At 38.6% G+C, this 24,282-nt stretch overlaps 1 protein-coding gene across 2 annotated transcripts; it reads right to left on the reverse strand.

Moving 5' to 3' along the window:
• Positions 1 to 728: 728 nt before the first annotated feature.
• On the reverse strand, positions 729 to 24,226 carry LOC136108272 (serine/threonine-protein phosphatase 4 regulatory subunit 1-like). Of its 2 annotated transcripts, XM_065849922.2 has the most exons (20): positions 24,047 to 24,226; positions 23,886 to 23,930; positions 19,301 to 19,433; positions 18,834 to 18,940; positions 18,136 to 18,278; positions 17,500 to 17,646; positions 14,255 to 14,362; positions 13,045 to 13,110; positions 12,313 to 12,471; positions 11,643 to 11,815; positions 10,867 to 11,291; positions 10,321 to 10,553; positions 9,225 to 9,317; positions 8,521 to 8,706; positions 8,077 to 8,238; positions 7,542 to 7,642; positions 6,265 to 6,385; positions 5,578 to 5,712; positions 4,669 to 4,810; positions 729 to 3,779 (listed from the first exon to the last, which is right to left on the reverse strand). In XM_065849922.2, the coding sequence occupies exons 1-20, from the start codon at positions 24,051 to 24,053 to the stop codon at positions 3,625 to 3,627; spliced, it is 2,841 nt and encodes a 946-aa protein (XP_065705994.2). In that variant the 5' UTR covers positions 24,054 to 24,226; the 3' UTR covers positions 729 to 3,624. The 2 variants fall into 2 exon arrangements, with proteins under 2 accessions (XP_065705994.2, XP_065705995.2); XM_065849923.2 differs by lacking the exon at positions 23,886 to 23,930.
• Between the last annotated feature and the right edge of the window lie 56 nt (positions 24,227 to 24,282).

A 24,282-nucleotide genomic window follows, 5' to 3' on the forward strand; every position in this document is an offset into this window, starting at 1 on the left:
AATGTGTTAATAAAAGATCATATTGCTGTTTGTGTTTCCAGTTTTCTACATAGCAGCTTGTGGACAGGCTTTCCTGGGGGTGCAGGGACTGTTTATTCTCCTCACCTTTTCATCAGCCAATATCCCACAGAGAAGAGAGGGGAGGTCAGGAATTCTTTTGCAGCATCTGGCAGTTGTTCTACAGCACAGGATGGAGCAGCCAGGGAGTGTCTGAAACAGCCAAAAGGGTGATTGCAGCAGCAGAAGATAGAGAAGACTCCTGAGATCAGAAGCAAAACTACCCAGCCAGGTGCTGATTATTCATTCCCATCCCCGCTCCCCAGGGCCTAACAACTACATGGAGTTAATTAATGTAGGATGTCTGAGAGCAACACCACACTGAACAAAACAGTCCAGAATGTCCTCCCAGGCTAAAGTTTGGAGATTTAAGGTCCAATGTCGCTCTCACCCAGCATACACAAGTTCCCCTTCATTTAAATACATGTTGTTAGAGGTCCAGTTCCAACAGAACCACTTCAGTTGTGAAGCACTTTTGGCACGCTCACTTCAAGGAGAAAGACCAGGAAGAGCTACTGGAAGTCTCTGCACATCTAATGGAGTTTTTACTGCCCAGTATGATGAATTCCACACACAATCCTGGTTTGAGAGATGACAGCGTTTACCCTGTAGAGACCTTTCATTATCCAAAAGAATACACTCACATCCAACAAAAGTCAGTTACCACAAAGTTGGTTTATAAAACAGTCACAGGATTTATTGAGATAAATACAAAGTTACATAGATTCTCTCTTCTGACACAGGAATGACACTTCCAGAGTGTCCCCACAGAACTGGGCTCTAAACGCCTCTGTGCACAGACAGAACCGCTGCTACGTATCGGTCACACAGACACCAACCGCTCCGAACTTCGAGCAACATGACTAACATGCTCTGGATTACAAGCGCTTGATCATTTCCTACAGCATCCAAGCAATATTGCACCCACTAACGTTATGTTCACGTTCCTTCGCTAGATATGTTTAAAAGTGATATTCTTACTGTTGTTGTGAAAGTGGATCAACTACTTAACTCTGCTCCATCTGGCTTTTAAAATACTTTTTTTTTTTTGCATAATTTAAACAACCCAGAGAACTGTACCCAAACACACCACTCTACTCATCATTGCATACCTTTGGCTAGTACAAGATGTAAAGTGCCGTCTTTAGTCAGGCTGAAATCATTTCTAGTTTAAAACTAAAAAGACAAAGCTTGTAGAGGGTAAATATGTTTAATAGACCTGCACACTGTCTATAAAAAACCCACCCCGAAACTATGATGTCCACCCGTTAGCACATGCAACTGTAGAGCTGTAACTAAAGTTTTTAAATGCTCTACTGAAATTATATAATTTAAAACAAAAATTATTTCTGGAGCCAGAGAGATACCAAAATAATGTTAAAACCAAAGAACTTTGTTTAGACTTTTAGTGAACTTTTATAGCTGGTGGCTCACTGCTTACACATATCCCAATGAAAAACTCTAGTGAACACTAACCAAACATGCTAAAACATACGAAAGCTTGTGTTTTCCAGTGGATTATTGCAACTAAATGTAACTATTTAAGATTATCTGACAAACAAACCTGCATTGGGTTAAATTTCAAAGTGTTTAATTTATATACAGTACATTTCAAACATACTTACATATACACACACTTAAAAAAATTGTTCAGTGCTGAGAAATTTAATAAATTGAGAATAGAAAAACAAAAGTAAAACCTTGTGAAAAAGGTCTTAGAAAATCTGAACTGTTAGAAAATATCAGTATAATGCCAGCATTAGAAAAAGATATTAGAACTAGAAAAAATTAATTTGAAATGTCTTGTTAAGAAATTGCAATCATAAAAAGTCTGTACTGAAGAAACATTAGTTTTAAATTATAAAAAAAAAACTGTAAAAAATGAAATGTAGAATGTTGCAGAATTTACAGACTTTATACTGTTTGCTGTAACAGCAGTCGTATAATTCTGCCCGCAACTCCCAGAACGCATTTTGTGATTTCACAAGGAAACAATCTATTACAAATACTGTACATATTATAATACAAGCCTAGTTAAACAAACTTATACAAAACTGAGCCCTCCAAAACTCCAGAACCCAGCCGAGGAACCTACTTGCTGTAGTGCAGGCAAGCCAACTTTGAAACAAAACAAAACAGAAAGAAGTAAAGACCTTCACCCATGTGAACCACTTATTAGTGTAATAGTGAAATAAGGGGAAATATTTACACAGGTCTGTTTATGATAAAGTATTGTGTTCGCAGAAAGTAACTTATTACACAAAACGATTTCTTTAGTATTAAAACATCAATTTTTGAACAGGACAAAGTTCGAATCCACAATCTAAAAAAGTAAGATTAATTATCCTCCAGGCCACATACTACCTGCAGATCTGGGACACAACAGCAGACAGGATCCACCAAAAAATGTTAGCTTTATAATTTTTTAAACTGACCAGAAGTTATAAGATTTTGTTAACAGAACCATGTTTTATCTGTATATTCTTTCTCTCTTCCAAAAGACCTACTTAAACATACAGATGTCCTACTTAAGCTTCAGGATCTCCGTAACCTTCCTTTGCTGTTTGTCCCAATCCTTACCACACAATCAACACAAGTTAGAGTAAAAAATTGCATCACCACCTTTCCTCTGAACAGTGGTTATCTGGGGTTTTTCAGAAGTTAGAGGTCCTTTGTTTCCAGGAACAAACTAGCAGGCTGTTCAGGATTGGGACCAGTTAAAAGATGTTATTTTTTTAAAAAATGAGGTATGTAAAACAAACAAATATAAACTTAAACCTGTAAAATTCTGTAATATCCTTCTGCAGGTACAGCACACGCTGCAGGAAGTGAATCCCTTCCATGCAGAGAACTCTGCTGGGGCAGAATAAGCAACTGTCAGTTTGAGAAATTCATTCTACCTACCAGTACCAGAGCCAGCATAACAAAACCAGACATGGTAACGCCTGTAAGGATACAGCTCAGAAATAACAAATTAATAGAAAAGTCACAGTATACAAAGAATATTGAGCTGTGCTTTGAAAAATATCACATCATGTTAAGTAAAAATGAACCATGCCTTAATTTTAGCAGAGTAACTACTTTATAAAATGAAATGATTTTTGAGCTTTTTTCTGCTGATACAGAAGTTCATAATTTTTTTGTTAAAATTCAAAATTATTCACATATATACACTTTTTTCACTTAAAACACAATACTTGAAACCATACAAAAATGTAAAATGAAGAAAAGAACCTTTGTGTAAGTTTGCTGTAATCAGGTTTTAAGATTTAGAAACAATTTTAAGCTACAGCAGACTGCTCTACTGGAAATTTTTTGTTAAAAAATGAAATGTGAATTCCAGTTACACTGGAACACTGTGTATAGTGTAACACTTTACATACAATACTTAACCCACATTTACAAAAAAAACCCTATAAGTAATTACTCACGCATATCAGACAAATAAATGAACATCCTAACTTTTCTTAACAGACCTTGTTCTTACCTGTCTACATTATTCATACTAACCACAAACGTAAGGTGAGTAACCATTCTGATGTTCAGTGTTTACTGCAGAACAAGACATTAGGTTTGCTTTTCAAGAGTGGTATTGTCCATATTAGCCTGTTTTAGTTTTAGGGTGGCAAAGAAGGACACATCTTGATCTCTGTCAGATTGCAGGGCTAGAATGGTCTCTTCTGCAGCTTCCAGATGAGGATTGCCAACACTTTTAAAATAAGCTAAGATAAGGGGAGAAAAAGACAATATTAATCAAAGCCAAATGAATAAACCCTAGGAGGTAAGTAGTGCAGAAATACAGAGGATCCCAGAAACATCTGGGGTGGCTCATCTGAGCTCTAGGCTCCTTAGAGAAACTACAGCAAGCTAAGGAAGCTGACAGAGAAGGAGAAATATGCTGCTTCTTACTCATCTTACTAGTTACTTAAGTATTTCTAAGATAAACTCTTTTTGCCGAGCCCTAAATAGAAGTGTATCAAATAACAGCAAATGCAGAAAGCTGCCACTCTACAGTGTTTTATAAAACATTCTCCAGATTTCATTCTGGAAAAAAAAAAAAAGATTTCTGTGCATCTTCCTTTGGATAACCACAGATAAGCTGATTTTTGCTTTGAAGGAACTGTAAAACAGGACACTGCAGTAGCACACAAAATTACATCCTTTCCTGGTACAGCTGTGAACTTAAGACTAAAACGACAAAGAAAAACTTTTCAGACAGAATCCAAAGACAATAAATTCATTAACGAAACGGTCTGAAAAGCATTAAAATGATCTCAAGTGACGTCACCTGGTCCCGCAAAGCCTCGCGCTCAAACCGCGGACGCCACCGCCCCTAGCGGGTGAATCCCGACACTTGTCGGGTGCTCGATGCCGGTTTTGGGCCCTTGGAGACGATGCTCCAAGAGCTGCTGCAGCAAACACTCCCCTGCACCTGCGCTCCTACACCTGAACTTAAACCCGGCATCCCAGCTTACAAGTTATAATTCTGTTTTGAGTATAAACAGAACCAAAATGCCTTTCAGCAGCTGGGCCAATTATCAAGAGCTGCACCGGCAGGAGGAAGAGCATTTGCCCGACTTCAGTTCTCCCGAAGGAAGCTGCTGCCCGCACCTTTCTCCAGCAACGTCTGCCGCAGGGCCTTGGCAAGCAGAACCCTCACGTTCGGCACAGGATCAGAAGCCAGACTCAAAAGACTGGGGAGTAAGTGTTCAACAAACTGCTCAACAGGCATACATTCTTCTTCTACTACGGCCTGCAGGAGAAACACGGTACAGAAAAAAGCAAGATTTCTGTTAAAAATACAGTATTTGCCATGCCTTTCCATCTTATCCTTAATTTGGCCTAATTAAAACAGTCACTGTTGAACTCTGAACAAATGCACTCTATCATAAAATAAGCACAATCTCGAAAATACCGGTATGAAAACATGTCTCACTGTTCTGAATTTCAGTTGAGGATGACCCAACAAGAGTAGGTAACTTTCTTTCAGCTATACTTGAGGAAATCGTGCTCTCTTGCCTGTCACCCTTTCAACTTTCAACATTGAACCCCTGCGCCTCATTGCTAGTAAAGTAGCAGTTTTGTTTTGGAACAGGGAAGGTAAGCGGAAATAAAGAGGGAAACAGTTCCTGGCATGTAGCACCTGTTGGCAGTTTGAAGAGCTCTTGTGAACCTTTATCTGAGCATGTCAAAGTTTCACAAAATGCATCTCTGTTTAAGGACTTAATTCTTGACTTTTCTATTGGGACACCAGAAACTACAAGGATCAGCTATTTCAGCTGGAGGCACACAACAAAACAAGGAGCACAGTCCAAAACTGGATGGTCACATGCCCCTATTGAGACCAGACCAACTCTGCCACTGTCTTTTATCAACCCACAGAATCATGGAACCCAAATAATTACCAAAAAAAAAAAAAATCTTGAGTCCAAATTCTGGTTTTGCCCACATTGCTGAAAAGCCTCAAAACAGCTCCAAATTAAATGAACGAACCAAAACACAGAGAGAAAACATTCCAACCTGACAAATGAAGGCAAAAGCTTGTCTTCCAACCCACTTGGAGCAGTGACGGAACCGCACTACAAGTTCATTAATGAAATTTAATCCCAGGGCATTTGCATTGTTTGCATAGAACTTCTGTAGTATCGCTACAACCTGTGAAGTGAAGGAAGGGGGAAGGATAAAAGGAGAGGGGAAAAGAAAAAGGCACTTTCATTTGTAGCCTTTAGAAAATTCAAGAAGCAGCATTTCATTTGAATCTTACAAAAAGAGACGAAAACTGTACACAGTGCCATCAGCTGTGCTTGCAGGGTTTAATAAATCACTGTGCTTATTCTGGAGAAAAGAATGTGTAAGCTTAAAAAAAACCAAGCTGTTTGTTCAGGTCAAAGAAAAAACACTAAAATAAACTAATCATTAAAATAATACTCTTTCCATGGTGCCATAAAGAAAAATAAGAGATTCCTTCAATCTTTCTACTGATTTGGGACATCTATGGGATGATGGCATTATCATGAAGGTCATAACAAATTTAATCAACTTCAAGGAAAGAGCAGTAATTTTTAAGGTTTTTTTTTTTCCACCCAGAACTGGAGGAAGGTCTCTCAAAACTAAATCCTGGTTTTCATGCAGTTGAAAACACATTTACAACAGAAAAGGTTAACTAATTGCCTCCTCTCTTGCCAGAGAGTGAACTAAATCCCCTACCAGTTTGAAGGAGATCCACCGAACTTCTGAAACTTTATCGGAGCAGAGGGTTAGTGCAATATGTCGTAAATAGTCATAGACTTCATTGGGATTGTAGAGTTCCAGTATCAGGATCAGCTGCCTGGAACACACAAAGTGATTAACTCCAAGTGCAACACTAACCTGATCTGATTATACCATCTCTTAAACATACGGAAGGATCACTTGGAACTTCGACAATACCATGGTTGTTACAAAGCACTTGAACAGTTTGTTCTTCTCTTTACACACATATTAAAAAGGTACCTGCTTTAATCCATCAAGACGACCAAGAGAAACTTTTATCCAAACTAGATGTACCAATGAATCAAAATTATCCCAAATATTAACAAAAGCCACCAGCAGAAGTAGAATGAAAAAAGTTTCTTTACAACTTCAGACCAATATCCTGCATATTCTCAAAGTAAAAATGAAACATTTACTTCGGTGTAGAAATCTGCACTTCAGAAAATGGTTTGTATCACCAAACTCATTCTATCCCCAGCACTGCCATTGTGTAACCAGCAGCTGTGCGCAAACCAGGCGCAGTGACGGGTCTCCACTAGGTGTCAGGGAACCACTGCACAACTTTCTGGCACCCCAGTGACATTCAGCCTGTTGTGCCAAACCGCAAAGGGACAGTGAATCCTCAATAACCCAAATAAAGCATCGAGATAAACATGAAGGTCAGATTTTAGCTGCAATTGATGCCTACAAACATTCTTCAGGTGTTCCAAACATCAACAGGCCTTGCAAAAGAATTGTGGGATGTTACTCTTATCTCCATTATACACCCAGTCATATGGAAATAGCAAGTGAATAAACTAATTTTTTGAGAAATGTTTTTTAGTTTCATACACATTAGAAAAATCACTTTGCACATATATTTCACCAATTTTTACAAGGCAGTCTAGAACTGAATAAAATCTGAAACCGCACTGCATAGTATATATCAGATTGTCGTATTTTATAAGCAGCAAGTGAACCACATCTCCATTTAGTATAATCATGTGTAAGTTTCATTCACAGTTGATTACAAGGCAATTTGCCAAATAAAGACCCAAAAAAAAAAAAAAAAAAAAAAAAAAAAAGCCCCAAAAAACCCTCAACAGCCAACAGCTTTTAAGTTCAATTACTTAATAAAGAACAGTTGTAATCTTTCAGGTCCTAATTAGGCTGTGGTAACTTCTGAATGCAATTACTTATTTCCAAGTTATTAACATAGATTAAAAAACTCAAAAGTTAACAAAATTACATACTCTGCCAGCTCGTAACGAAACCTCCAGTTCCTGCTGTTATCAGTCACCACAAATTCTTGAAGCTGGTAAAGATACTCTCGCCTTTTGTCTGCATGAAGTAACTAAAGAAAATAGATTATTAGTATAAAATGGATAAAATTCAATACTTGCAGTTCTCTGGTGAATTAGTCTATTTACACTTATCCGCATTTTTCTACTTGAAAGCAAGGGATTATTCACAAGAGGCTTACTAAAAATTGCCTGCAACCAATCAAGTGCCTGGACACACAAGACTGATATCCAAAAAATAGACTAAGTCATCACTTCTGCAAGAACACCCATCAAAGCATCATATCTGGGCATACGACTGAGCAGTTGCGATATGAGACAGAAGAAGAGGGACCTTAAGCAAGCAATAGACACACACAAAATGGCAGTATTGCACAAAACTAAACAGGCAAATAGATAGTGATACCTCCACTTCTCACAAAAAAAACCTTACTGTAATGGAGTCAGAAAAAAAATTATCTTAAGAAATTAAATTACACTTTCCTACCTTCAGAAAGTCATACAGGTGTTTAAGGACGCCAATACGCACTTCATCCAGATCTTTCAGGAATCCATTGAAAATTGGCACCAGATCGGCAGCCGTTAGCTGATCCCCCAGAATCACAGCTAGTTCATGGATCGAGAAAGCGAGTGTCCGACGGACCTTCCACTGCAAACAATTTAAGAAGGGAACTAGATTAGGCACCATAACTGAAATAAAGAAGTTTTTGAACTACACCTGTGTGAGGACAGAGAGCAAAAGAAACGGGGCTAGCTACATAACAGTAGAATACTTAAATCAGACCTCATAAATAAGATTAAAATCTTAATTTCATCTTTTTCATGCACATTTAATCCCTTATAAGAAAGCACATGATGTTATAACTTCAGTGCAACGAACTGAAGCGAAGAACTACTCAGAGTTCCGATTTATTAATCTTTTTTTCCTTACCTGTACATCTGAAGCCAGTGTCTCGTACGTGTCTTTCAGGCAGTGCCAGTTCTGCCGGCCCAGCGTCAAAGCCACCCCAGGCAGACTATATGCACAGTGTTTGGCTATTTCAGTATCAACAGTCTGGGCTCGAGCTGGGTCGGTCATTGACAGGTACTGGTCTAATAAGGGCTGAGGTATGATATCCTATAGGGAGACAGCACATCAGCGACACATGCTTTCCTTTAAGATCAGAAAGAAAATACGCCTCTTGTGCTACAGTATTTTTCTGCTCCTAAGCATCTGGCAGCTAAACAGACAGCGGCAAGACATGGTTTCTGTGGGCTGACTTTACAACATGTAAACGACCCCTGTGGTTCTCTGTCCTCTCATTAGGACACAGCAGTGAGCAATGAACAGTAACTACTACTTTTTTCAAGATGTTGCACCAAACCAAACTGAAAATTTCTTCTTTGCTGAAGACAAACAGTAAATCCAGTGAGAACACAGTATCGTCAGTGCCTACCTTGGTTGCACAGATTGCCTCTAAAGCACCAAAAAGGCAACAGAATTTCTCTAGCTTTCCCATTTAAAACAGGGTTCTCCTCAAATACCCACAGCATTTTTTCACCTTCTGCAACTGATCCACTGCAAAAGCTATCACTGCATTAAAGATGAACTGTATCCAGTATTCCACTAAAGCAGTTAGATGCTATTTTAATCACCTGTAATTTTGACTTGTCATCTTCAAATGGCGGATTATTTTCTTGCTCGCTCTTTAGAGGTACAGTGGTTCCTCCATGTTGTTCCTCTGAGTCCTGTAAAAGTATGTACTAGCTAGTTAAACGAATTAGACTTACTGCTGTTCGGGACATTTCAAAGCATCACACTACAGAACAGCCTTTTACAGACAAAGCCTTGTACAGGTAAAGCCTTAGTCAGTGTGTTCATGCAAGTACAAAAAGTGTTGTACAAATACTGTTAAGATTGTAGAAGCAGCTAGGGGAACAGTAACTAGATTTCTAAAAAACGTAACTTACCACAATAAATGCAATATTCATATAGATTTTGGATGGTTACTTTTACTACACTCTTAAATAGCTTTTCTTCTTGGCATGAATTTAAATGACACTAAAACAAGACAGGTTAGCAGTTGCCCCAAGTCAGTCAATACCATAGATAAAAGAAAATTATTTCAGAACATACTGCTAGAAATTCCCAAGCCTACCAAATTATGAAGCATACACCTCTCCCCAGAAGAACTATATCGCTTAAAAGACCACAAACATATAAGGTTAAAGTTCACACAATATTTTACGTATTTGTTTGTTCAAGTTATGTGCGATTTTTGTTCCTAGACAAGGAGAGCTTTTCTTTATATTTCACAATAAGCTCCAGCAACATTAAACATGGTGCAAACAGTTCTTTTTACTCTTATCTGTATATTATAATCATGAAATAGTAACCGGAAACTGTCTATGTGTCACCACATGATTCAGCCTCCTGTCTGGAGATGAAACACTAATTTTAGATTCATTACAGGAAGAGGCGAGACTGTGCTTGGTACATTTCATCTGAAAAAAAACCAACCGCCACCAACTGCAAAACTTCAATTCTTAAGTTTTGTGCAAACAGAAATAATAGCCCTCAATGGCTTTTCTATTTTTTACTGAAAATGAGTAGCATATGATAGTTACAGTATAGTGGTATTCAAAGGCTTTAGATCAGAAGTGGGTGAATTATGCCAGAAACTACATGAACACACACCGAACTCCAGCTGGTAAGAATTCATTTCAGACATGGAGCACAATGGACACTTACTGTACTTTTCAGCGTACTGGTGGTAGACTGGTCACTGACATGATCCTGAGAGGGCAGGGATGAAACACTGTCTTCCTCCACCTGTTTGCAGGTAGCATCTGAAACAGCCGTTTCATCTGAAATAGTTTTGTTCTGAAGTTTGCCACTGCTTTCTTCCATTTTTTTGGTCTCGTAATCACCAACAGAATCAAACTGAGCAGCTCTGAGAGCAGCAGACAACACTTGGACCTGAGCTGTATAAAAGCAAAAGACGACGATTTAGTCTCCCTACTGCTCTTAAAAGCATTAATGAATTAATTTGAAAAGATAAAGAGAAGCCCAGAGCTTTTTTTTTTCTAAGCTGTTTCTTATGCAAACAGGAGCTAGGAACACTTCCCAAATGTTCTAGAAATCATTCAGGTCTTGTGAAAAAGAGGTGTATCATTTACTACTCATGGACTCTCATCACCTTATGAACACCAAGCCAACTGAAACACAGTTAAGGGTTTTGTAAATGCCAGGAGAAAACCTGCTCAGAGAAAAAATGACTTATTGTTGGAGTCTCACCTTGAACATCTGGATCATCCATGTGCTCCTGTAAGCTTTCTAGAACTTTTCTTATTTCACTACTAGCAACACAGTTATTACACGGCCCGGAACAGCTGTCTTTGTGCTTTTCTGTCTTGAACTGAAGCAGCTCCAGATCCTGACTTATATCAGGCAGAGGAGGGCGCCAGTACAGAAAAGTATTAAACAGGTCCTCAGGAGACTGTAGCTCTGAGTTTGTTCCAGGAAAACCATTGTCCTTAGCGACTTCTGTGACATCAGCAGCAACTTCATCACCCTGAGATAACTGAGACACATCTTCTCCAGGACTGGTACAACAATTTGAACTTTCTTCATTTATGTTCTCAACTGAGAGCTTTGTATTGACTTCAGCTGAAGCCTCCTCAGTCGCTGGTTCTGGTTTGATTTCCATTGGTTGTTGTGAACTGGTAAACAGACACAGTTATCTAAACAAAACTTATAGTACTCTGTCAACATAGCTTTCAGTTAGATACTTCATAAAAGACGGCATCAACTACAGCTTATTTTTTCTGCAGAAAGACAGAATCTATGTTATTACTATGCTTTACTTCACCAGTTTTCCCTTTACCCGCCTGTGAAGCCAAAGTGAATTTTTCAATCACACGGCTACACTCCAACACGCGTGACCTCACTCTTCATACCTTTTCTGGAACTATATTCTCAAGTTCAGAGGGTTTTTTTTTAGCCCTGAACAGCAATCAAAAGAATTATCTTCTTTCTTCCCCTTTCCACCACACCTTGCCCAATGATTTTACCTGGACAACATAGCATTTGTACTGGAGGACGTTAAAGTTATACTGGAATTCATATCTTGTGTTGACGGGCGGATACTCAGCGTCCCATCTTCCCGAATGTAAAGACCAGCACTTGAAGGGTTTGCAAAGGTAGAAATAAATGGGCCAAGAGACTGAAAAGCAGCCTGACGAACCTGTGACAGTACAAAGACAGTCAGCATTCATGCAACTCCCGCAGAGTTAGTGCTGAAAAATAAAAATTTGGTTCAATTTTTTAGTAAGAATCAATTGATTCTTACTAGAACAGTTTCATTTAATACTAACTATCAATTACCAAATAAGTGACCCCTAAGCAAAGGTTATTCAAATATTAAGCATGTATCTATACAATCATAGTAAGAAGATTTTTAAGTTAAATTTGAAGGACACTGTCTACTTCAATTAATACCTTTAACACAAGCAACCTATTCTCAGAAGTGTTTACACTCACAGAAAAATGGTGACAGAAATTTGAAGTAGTAAGAGAGAAAAAATAAGATACTATCTTACTAGAAGAGATCAGATTTTAGTAGGTTAGACTCTAATCCCAGCAAATTTAGTTCAGAGAACTTCCACAGCACACTTCTGACTTGCCCATTATTTGCGTATGATCTGCCTGGGAAGATCATCAGTCACAGAGGGAGTTACTTACCCATCTGCAGGTGTCACTAATAAGACTGATGAACAGCGGGGACAGTTTGCTTCTGCGAACTTCTGGGGATGTGGTGTAAGACACTGCCATAAAGCACTCAGCACATGCTTTTCTCATTCCCCAAACACTATCAGAACAGAGTTCAAAGAACTTGGGGATCTGCCAGAAGCAAGCAAAACCAAGATTAAAGACTAAACAAAGACTGTTGCAACTTACTATCAAGGTATTTGTTTGGAAACTGGAGACAACGGTAACTCAGAATAAAATGAGTGAAGAATAGAAGAAATGGAGAGAGGTTAAAAACATGCATTAACTTAAGAAATGGGGGAAAAAAAAAAAAACCTGTCTGCCACTTACTTCATTAGGATTTTACGCATAACTACAATATATGCACTAGGAAAAGATAGAAGGCATTATTAATACCCTATTTTTCCCAAAATTTTAACTTGACTGATTATCTAGCACAGGGGAAAAAAAAGAGTCAGTAATTCTAAAGTGTGTGTGTGTGTGTGTATTTTTATGTATGCTGTCAGTTACATTTGCAAAACAAGAACTTTCCATTTCTATCTATTCTTGGGTTTGCTATTTAATTGTAACTAAAGCCTCAGCCAAATCAATTTACAAAAAATGTATGCACACTGATTCATCTACAGAGAAAACAAAAGAACTCATTATTAAACTTTCTGAACTGAGAAATACCAGTCTTGTGAATGGATTTTGATATTTACGTACCAGCAGTCTTTCTGTGGCTTCTTGCCCAACTGCATTACAAATGTCACCAAAATTAGCTGCACATATCTAAGAAATAAATAAAAGTCACAAATAACATTCTGGCTCTTTCAAGTGCATTAGTTGTATTATCAACTTCACCATGCATTATTGATCCCATGTAACAACTGCACTTGCTTGGCTATTCAAATTGCAGCCATGTAATGACAACCTGTAATATTAACTCATCCTGAACAAAGACTCTTCAGAGGAAGCTTCCAGAAGCCACATGCCTTTGAAATCAATAATAATGAAGGTTTCTGCATGAAGAGCATCATCTACCTCAGCAACCATCAAAAGGGAGTAATAAGCCTACTTGACAGTTTAAATTACTTTGAACAGCAGCTGTCAAAACCAAAGTAGACTAAAATATGATACTAGGGTCAGGACTTAGGTGTACTGACAGAACTATCTCTGCTATGGCTGAGGCCGGCTTAAGTACTCTGCTGAAGCAAAGTTTAATTAAGGTCTCAAGTTAGTGTCATTTACAGTACATTGCAAATAATATAAATAAGGCAAAAGGGACATTCCCTCATGTTGGAAAAAAGATGCTGCCTAAATCTGAAATCAATTAATATAGGACCATATTAATTTAGTCATTCTATATGCTTATTTAGAAGGTTATAACGCAGCTCAAATTCCAACAAGTGCAGCTTATGTTAAGATCCAAGCTGAGGCTCTGAATGACCCTTAAGCCTACTCAAATATTTTAAGACTTCTTATGTAACAAGTTTCCTTTTGTACTCAAATATGAACCAAAGTAAGTCCTACACTTTTGGGAGTTCTCCTTTCAGTAATACCAGATTGGTTTTTTTAAAGGAAGGGTGTCTCCAGTATCTATTGTTTTTTAATTTCTGGCTTTGAAATAAGATGGTAGAGATGAGGTAACTTGTTTGCATCCTATAACCAAGCATGGTAGCTTAAAAAAAAAAACGCTGTGCAAAACTATTAAATATGCAAGATCAGTTTAACTGCTAAAACAAAGCTATTCACTAAGGACTGTATCGATTTCTTCACTGAACTACAGAAACTATAACCACACCAACAAATTAAAACCACTCTTCTATACTCTTTCAAAGTTAACCAGCTAAAGTTATGACTAAATTATTCAGGAAGGCATTTGAACAGCAACAAAATTCATTTTTAAGTGGTTTAGGGTTGAAAACACACCAACCTTTCGGACTTGAAACAATTTCCCATCACTGCACAGTTCACAGAAACGAGGAAGCAGCATGTGCTCAACTGTTGTTCTGCTCAACATAGAAGCCATTTTACAGATTATCTACAAAAAAAATCAATCAGGAAGTGTATATGCATAATGAAAACAAAACCATAAAGCTTGCACACACAGCCAAATACTCCTAAAAATTACTTCCAAGAGCAAGAGAGCAACAACCAAACAGATTTAACTCCCACACACTGTCCTTTCATATACCTGTCTTATGTGAAGAATAATCATACCTTTTATTTAAAATCATTCTATGCCATTCTACCTGAATGTAACATTTCTGATAATTGTCTTTTTTTATTCAGTTAAATAGACTTCCATTAATAAGCACATTTTCCAGGCTTTTTTACAATGTGGCATACACTGGTATTTTGTGTGGAGAAGACAGAAGTTCCATTGCACTAGCCAGCATATGAAATTGCAATCTTTAAGAATATTATAACTATCTCAAGCTTAAGCACACGAGTCCCTTGGCTTTAACAGGACTGTTCAGACACTTAAAAGCATGCACAGTCCCAGCTCTTTACAGGCTTAGACAACATGAGAAAACAAAAGCCTGTAGTACAACAGAAAATTGAGAGGAATACCAAGTAGCTATGTATGTGAGCTAATATAGACTTTACAGGAAGCATCCTCGGAAATTTTACGCAATAACATTGCAGCACAATTAATGAAAAGTAGTAACATGATCGGGAACTTAGCTTTCTCTGAGGAACTGTCAATTTCAACCACCACTACAAATCATGTTTCTGCTCTGAAAAATGTGGTACTTTGGATAGTATGTTTCCCTTCAGCTCCCACTTTCTGGAATAATTAACTATAATTCTTATATTTGCAACACTAAAACAGAAGGTGCTCTCATGCACCTTTCTACTCAACTGGTTCTGCCTGCAGCATCAGGAGTTTAATGCTTACACAAGTGGTGTCAGATTAACAGTGCTCATTTTGCTATTTTTATTAAAATAAATAAATCAATCACTGAAGCTTCCTATCTTCACAGAAACAAACTTTACTCCTGAAAACATCTGCCTTCATAATAGAAGGCTAAATAAGAACCAAGGAAGACACCATTCAAGGAGCTTCCTACAAATTTCCAAACTCCTAAAAGGCATCTGCTGCTCAGTTGTCACCCTGGAAAACTGCCTAAGCAACACCCAACTCCCAAACAAGGAAGAGGAAAAATCTAGCTGGTCAAACTATTTTACAGGTCAGGTGTCGGATATCCATGCTGAAATGTAATTACACACCGGTACTCTTCTGTGGAGTCAACTGATTTCTTGAAAGTGAGTAGGGAATGTCTTTTTTCAAAACATTTACAAAGTAAGATCAGGTCATCATTCATACTTTTCCAACATTATTGTGCAACCTGGTAGTGTAAATGTAAAGAAACTGTTGGGAGAACATAACGATCTTAACAAGAATTGAAACAAGGCTGCCAAGAACCAAATGCATTTTAAATTTGGCTACCATTTTGACAATCATTTAGCATCCTGAAGTATAAAAATGGTTTCTTTAAATCTGATTTTTTCAAAAATTTAGGAAAAAAAATTAAAGATTTCTTGTATTAAACTAAAATTTCAATTATGTTAATGAAAAAACACAAAAGGTTTGATTGCTTATTTTATTTAATGTCAGCACCATACTTGGACCCTATCTTAATTACTGTTATAAATGAAAAAGGAGTGGTAGTTCTTGTTAATACTCAAGTACTTAATACATTAATCACCTATAGGAAAAAGCTCGTCATCATTTTGGGAAAATAAGTTCTACCAAGTTTAAAGATCTGATACTTTACATTTTTAAGTAACAATAACATACTTGTTCTCAATTACTGTACTGTATACCTCAATTCTCAAGAAGACCCATTTCAAAAAGATGCTTCAAGCACTTCATTGACACAAAACCCCAAATTTATTTCCTCCTTGCACAAAAGGTACAGGACCTAGAGAAAGCCTACCCGAAGTACCTCCACACTTAGCCAAAGGCATTCATAAGCAGTGCTCAGTACAACAGTACTCAGGACAAGCTTGAATGACCTATCAGAGAGCAGTGTAGGGGAAGGGACCCAGGGGGTCCTGGTGGACAGCAGGGTGATCATGAGCCAGCACTGGGCCCTTGTGGCGAGGAAGGCCAATGGTACCTGGGGTGGATTAGAAGCGGGGTGGTTAGTAGGTCAAGAGAGGTTCTCCTGCCCCTCTGCTCTGCCCTGGTGAGACCACACCTGCAATATTGTGTCCAGTTCTGGGCCCCCCAGTTCCAGAAGGACAGGTAACTGCTGGAGAGAGCCCAGCACAGGGCAACAAAGATGATCAAGCAAGTGCAGCATCTTCCTTATGAGGAAAGGCTGAGGGAGCTGGGGCTCTTTAGCTTGGAGAAGAGGAGACTGAGGCATGACCTCATTAATGTTTACAAATACGTAAAAGGTGAGTGTCAGGAGGATGGAGCCAGGCTCTTCTCGGTGACAACCAATGACAGGACAAGGGGTAATGGGTTCAAATTGGAACACAAGAGGTTCCACTTAAATTTGAGAAGAAACTTCTTCTCAGCAAGGGTATCAGAACACTGGAACAGGCTGCCCAGGGGGCTTGTGGAGTCTCCTACTCTGCAGACATTCAAAAGCCGCCTGGACACCTTCCTGTGTAACCTCATCTGGGTGTTCCTGCTCCGGCAGGTGGATTGCACTGGATGAGCTTTCGAGGTCCCTTCCAACACGTGACATTCTGTGATTCTTCTTTAATTCAGTTAAGATCATTTTCAACCTCTCAGTATGGTGCATCAAGTCCTGACCTTGTTCAAATCCTTTGAGAATTCACATTATTTCAGTGGTGCTCAACACTACAAACAACTACGAAACCTACAGATTCAAGGCTTAACAGATTAGCACACTTAAGCTTCAATTGTGTCACAACAGCGGTTTCTCAATTCACAGAAGAGTGACTAACAAGCAGAGAAGGAATAAACCAAACTGGAATAGTAATGTTCCAAAAAGTTTAAGTTCAATTATTATGTAAAGCACTCAGGACACTCAGAATGCAAGTTCAATTTTTATTTTCTGGGTTTTATGCTCATGAAAATCTCACACAAAGTCGTTATATGCTAGTAGAGCTATCTAATAGGCACTGCTAAAAGACAGGGAACAAAAGTGACTGAAAAATTTTAACAAATATAATATTTCTTCCGAATTCACTTACATTCACAGCTTCCACCTTGTATTCATCATCACTGTCAGGAGCAGAGAGGTCCAACAGAATTGGACACACCTTATTTTCAATGTCACTCTGAGAAATGAGATCTTGTTCTAGCAGAATAAGCAATGCTTCTTGACCTGCCTTTCTAACCTATTCATATGAACAAAGAGAACAAGTATATCACTACAAAAAAATTTATTGATCTGAGAACCACTAATAGTATGTTTTTAGTGAAGACACAGGTACAAGTTAAAAACAAAAACATACAAACACAGCAGCATAAAAAGCCTCTGGTTTAACAACATAAGGAATAAATAATACTAAAGTTTAATATAACCATTAGATTTCTTTCATCAAATTCTGATTAAAAGCAAAAAAAAAACAAAGTAGAAGACAGTTATAAGCCATGACTCCTGGAACAGACTCTGTCAACATGTTGCCAGGTAAATCCTGTAGATTTTCCTTTATCTGCTAACGAAAGTATTACATATATGTATTCAGGCCTCCCTAGCAAAGCGTGCTGAATCACACGTGGTATCAATCAACATGGACTTTCCTATTATCTCTTTATCATGCCTCAAATTCACTGAACCACACAATTTTTCAGCAATTGAATTCACATAGTCTGATTTTTCTTACCTGATTGTTAACATCTGTGAGGTATCTCACTACTATGGGCATAAGGTATTCAAAAAATGCTGTTGGGAATTTTGGTCGACTTTCTTGCAGAAAAATAGCAATAGGAGGTATTTGTTCCATCAGCTCTGTACGTACAGTTGGTTCTAGTAATAAAAACAAAGTCAAAACTACATCAGTAAATACAAAATTAAGATCAAGAACCTTAAGAAAAAGGCAGCGCTTTTTGTATTTAATGTTTCACAACAGAAGAAAATGAATATACTCAAAACATACAAAATATCACAACTGAGACTTTATTCTTAAAGGAAAGGTGAATAAAAATAAAACAGCCTTGTATTCACCATCACAGTCCAGAGACTTGGGATCAGTATGAATGTATGTACATAAAGCATTAAAGCATACAATTGTTCCATGTCACATACACCACACATTCGGATGTAATGAACTGCTTGAAAAATATTACTTCAGGCCTCATGCTAAATAAGAGGTTTTCATTTATACACCTCCCATACAAAAAACTTCCAACAGAGAAAAAATTAATGTCATTTTCACTGACAGATATTGCTGTTCGACAATTTCTTTACTTCAATCACCGCTTTCTCAAAGTTGAAAGTTATTGCCTTCTATAATGCAGCTTATGTAAAATAAGTTAATAAAACAAAAACAAAACCCCAACAAAACAAAACAAACTTTCAAACCTGCATCTTCAGAGAGCCTGACTACTATTTCCATTACAGTCAGGAAGTCTTCTTCATTACTACTGAAATCTCGAAAGACATCCAAAAGACCTCTGGCAATAATTTGCCTGTGGAGTGAACAAAATATTAATTGCCTTAATATCCTGCCAATGACATGCAGATGTGATGTGAGGGGAATTTATCAAATCTAAATGAGCACCTTAAAAAAGATAAAGCTCTTCTTCAAACATTCAGGCATATCAGTTACACAGTTTCTCCGCATCCCAACAAAACAAAGATGGAGTGGAGAAATCTTATTCAGACAACCAGGAATGAAAACCCCTTTTTATGGAAATATTATATAAAAGCTATTCAAACAGAAATAACATTAGGCATGCGCTTAGAAAAATGATAACAGAAGTTATGATACCTTAACATCCACAATGCTATCAGACTCAGGCTACCAAATGTAGTTGTTGTACCCGTACCTGTTAAATATGTTATCACTGAATGCATATTTTTCTAGACGAGCCAGTGGAGTTAAATTATCCTGTCCAGGAATATCCAAGAATGCCGTTATCCTCATGCTATCACAGTCTGGTCCGTAATCTTCAAACCCAACTTGAAAGACAAGAAGAGTAGCCCCAAAAATTATTAAAAAAATATATCCAAGAGTCAGTAAGAGTTGTTACAGTATAAAATCCATTATATGAATAACTATTTCTTTTTAGAGCTATCCTTCAAATGAAAATTATCTGTGCATCACTGGAAACTGCTTACAAAAACATCCTAAGTTGTACCTAATTAAGTGAAGAGCAACACTTGCACAAAGATCTGTAAATTCAAGCTTTGAAATTTAATTCAAGTGCCATAAAATCCTTGGCTTTTAACACATTTTACTTCACACTTTGAGTGGACTAACCACATGCACTATGAGTTAAGAGGGCTCAGCTGACAAAACACATGCCACAAACTGACAGACCATTTCAAAAGGAAAATCAGTCCCATTAAAAGGAACAGAATTTTTAACTATGATAGAAAATCCTGAACTATATTGCTTTAAAACTGTAAATTCTTGGGACTGTTTCAGAGTTACCAAGGTATTTTTCTCACTGGAGTTACTGGGTCCCGTATTTCTTACTCAGACTGATAACTTTGGGAAAAAATGCAACTTCACCTTACTTATGAACATATTGGGAGCTTTCTACTACAGCCCTATGAACTACAGACTTTCCCATGCAAATCTATTCTTTTCTAAAACTTGATTGTATTTTCAGTTTGAGACTTTTAACCAAATATTACCATATCAAATTTTGCCCCACCAAGTCTTGCAGTCACCTACTCCAGTAACATGCATTTGATTACAGATTCTCTCATTTTGGCAATGGATTTAGAACAGATACAGCAGCCAAAGCCACAGAAAGACTTGCACTAGGGTAGCTGATACTCCTGGTCTGGGTTTACAACTTTCCCAACCAAGCGCTCCTAGAATTATACACACTCTATTCACATAAATAATATAGCAACTGTGATCATACTTAACTACATACAAATTGAACCACCACTGCTTCTCACCAGCATGCAGTAGCCTCTCGAACCAGCTGAGAGTGACATCCACTGAAAACAACAGGCCAGTTTCTAACTTGGCAGGACACAATATTAGGTATTTAAATCAGTAAAGAAAGAACAAAACTGGTAATAACTTGAAAGCACAACAACAAGCCAAATAGGCTGTATTTGAAACTGTGCCTCTGAGACTATAATCTGGGTATTGTAGGTTATGCCTCTACATGTAGAGACCCCCTTTCCTGGGGCAGCAGAAAGGACACAGTGATTCCGTGTAAAGAAACAGCAGAGCTCTGGCTAAGTAACTAAAAGTAAAAGAGGACTAGTTTCATTTATAGCACCAGCTTCCCCTATTTGTGAAATGGGAACAACAAAAACACCATCCTCTCCCACTGACACGCTTGGATGATAAAGTTTGTATGTAAAGTGCTATATAACGCCTATGTTCAGCATGCCGCTTTAAAGAAATTACAGCCCTTTCCAGTCTCACCCCAATCAGTACAAAGCTTTTGCACATCTTAAAGGAAAGCCTGTGTTATTTCATAATGCATTCTGAAACTGCCAGTGGGTTAAATTATGTGTGTATGTAATTCCACGATCTCTGACACTACAATTTCTTCAGAATTGAAGGGGCTGTACCTTAATCAGGATAATTAAGCTTCAGCTCTACCCTCACTCCTACTTCACCAGCTTTATGTTACAAACACTCTCCTTTAAAGAACCCCTTAATCTGAGATCTGGCACAATGAACTTTGGCTCTAAACTACATTAATACCCATTATAAATCACTTCTATATTTAAAAGCCCTCTTTTACCAAGAGGTACCAAGCCTCAGCTTTTATTCTACAGAAAAAAAATTCTTAGATTTTACTAGAGATTTTCCCCGAATTCAAAGGAGTCCCCCAGTCTCTTCATTTGTTTCAATGGAATTGATCTTCAATGTGCATAACACTATTTGACCAGCTTAGTTAAGTTAAACTTCAGTTCCACTAAGATTTTCCTAAAATGCACCATGAACTCTTTGTTAGACTAGCCACTGGACAAGCACAACGGTGTCTCAGTCTAGATGGGACATCTGAACTGCTGTAAATACAAACAGAGAACAGCTTTCAGTGAACTTAAATATTTTTAAATAATAAATTTTCAATAATGCTCTAAAAATGCACATCTATTTACAATCTTATCCTGAAACTGAACATTTATTTTACACAAATTTTAAGTGACCCATATAAAAAGCTTATTAATTACTGCTTATGGGTAAACTTTATCTGAACATTTTTATTAACCTCATGACTCAAACTGGAGTTTTGCCTACAGGCAAACTTCTTAATCAACTTACCAGACAAATCCGTTACTCACAGTCTCAAGAGAACAGCCAAAGACTTGAACACTAATGGGGAAAGAATACTTAACTCCTAGTGACCCTCACCCCTGGTTCAAGGCCAAGACCGTAACAGAACACTACAGGAAGTTTGCATTTATTTCCGCTGCTTGCACTTTGCACACTTGGCAAACTGAGTGCAAATGACACTACCTTGGGTGGGTTTTTTTCCTTACTACAGAAAAGAGAAAAATTGTAAAAGGAACTGGGAGCAATTCGGAAAAACCCAATCAATTAAAATAGCTGAGCGTTCATTAGCACCATTTTTTCGGGTTTTTGGGGGCTGTTGTTTAAAATTGGTGCAACAAAAGACATTTTCAACTCTTAAATAAGGTACTACAGCAACAACTGCTGCAGCTCTTCTGCTAGAGCAACTCTCTGCAGAACAGTCTTCAAATCAGCATATGCACATGGAAATATATCAGCCAATTCCTTCTCACCTAAATCCTGTTCAACACATCCATGCTTTCTGTCACATAAAGTGAAGACTTCTCACATTTACTTACTACAGTTAAGCAATAACCTTTAGTACCTCCTTTTAAGCAACTTCTTACAGAGTTACCAAAATTTTAAACACTTCTATACCAAATACGTGTATTTCAAGTATTATCCTCCACACTTATTACATTTTTTTCAGATTTCTAGCTTTTCAAACAGATAAGACTAGTAAAGAAGGAGGATGTTTTTTAATGACAGTTTTACATTCATTCTTTAAAACTCACACAGGTACAATTTCTCTGTATAAAAGAAATATTAAAGATATTACACAATACACAAAAATACAAATATAAAACAAAGAACTCTTACATGCACAATTTCCAAATTTACACATCACTTACATCAGAAAATATCCCAACTTTCCTTCTAAAACTTAATTAAATTACAAATGACACACTATTTTTTGATACCTACTAGTGAAATGCAGAAACCTCAAAGACTGAGAGCAACACCTAAGAACTGCCACTAACAAAATCCCACAGAACAACCTCCCGCCTGCAGAGGCGATGTCCCTGCACATCTTTCCAATGGAATACTTTAGATGTCACTGGTATCCTAACATTTCCCCTGGCATTCCTGAAGACCACCCTCTCCCTAAATTAGCTTCTTTATGCTAGATATCCACCTGTTACACATCTTCAAGTGTTATTAAACAATAAAGGTTTTGCGGTAAACATTCAAGTATCTATTTTCATTTTTGTAATAGAAAAGTCAATCCATCCCATGTGTACAGCTGCTTTCTAAAGCAACACAAGTTCATATAATTATTAGTCAAATATTTATCTCCTTAAGTAACAGCTCTTCCCAAGCTGGCTTACAGGTGTTGAGCTGTGACACAGTTCTGGACTACAGCAGCTTCAGGTGGAGCTGCTGTCTGGTCCAGGACCCACCACACAGTACTTAACCTAAAATCACCGGCTTGTACTGGCAACCGGGCTACACACAACGGCAGGTTTTCTTGTATTCCCGCTGCCGAGGAGCAGGACCAGCACAGCAGCGTTCTTAGCAGCCTCGACAGATTTAAGTCTCACCCATTAGCACAACCGCAGATAGGAAAACACTCGGCCACTCCACGCTGATTTCCACCGACAACAACAGCGGTGCTCACTTCCTAAAGCCCCGCCGGCCGGACCCCTTTTCCCGCCCCAGCGACCTACCGCTGGCGGTGCTGTTTACACTGAATCCGGTCCAGCAGCCACTGGAAGCGGCGACAATAGTCTTCGGGAAGGCCGGTTTCCAGACGCCGTCCCGTGCCTGCCTCCCAGTTCTCCTTCCCCAGCGGGACGACGGCTGCAACCCTCAAAACCCCCACATCAAGGGGCTGCTCGTCCTTGGAGGGCCCGGCCCGTCAGGCAGCAACTGAAGGCGGGTGAAGCACCGGGTGAGGCAGGGGAACAAACCCGGTTCCCCTGTCAGCACCGCGCTCAGCAAGGACACAAATACACTCCTAACTTATGAGTCCTAACGCTCTATAAGCCTTCACCTACCAGTACAAACAGCCTCAAAATCCTCCCTTCGCCCTAACCTGGATAAAAACACAGAGAGGGAAAGACAGAGATAGAAGAATGCCCGAGTGGGAGAGCGGGAGAGGGCCTGAACAGGGTACAAAATAAAAACCAATTACTCACAATCATCTAAGTCATCCTGCAAATCCACAAAATACAAAGGGATCCCTACAAACAAAAACAGAAGAGAAATAGCGGGGGGTTGGTTTCGGAGGGCTACGGCGAGGACGGTGGCGGCCCCGGGTGAGCCGCCTCAGCGCCCCCCGCTCGCCAGCCCCACTTACCGGCCATCTTGGAATGGACATGGGCGAGGAAGAGGAGGGGAGCGGGAGGGCAAAGGGAGGAGCCGCCAGGACTTCCTGCCCCTGGGTCAACCCCTACGCAGCCGAACCGCCACCGGTTTAATAAACAGGCGCTGCCGGGGGCTGCGAATCGCCCCTCAGCTTTTCCGTCGCCTCCTGAGAGGGAAGACAAACCGCGGGCGGCGCGGTCAGGTGATCCGGTGGGCCGCCCAAGATGG

Source organism: Patagioenas fasciata, chromosome 16 (assembly GCF_037038585.1).
Source record: "Patagioenas fasciata isolate bPatFas1 chromosome 16, bPatFas1.hap1, whole genome shotgun sequence".
In the NCBI taxonomy this organism is placed as follows: Eukaryota; Metazoa; Chordata; class Aves; order Columbiformes; family Columbidae; genus Patagioenas; species Patagioenas fasciata.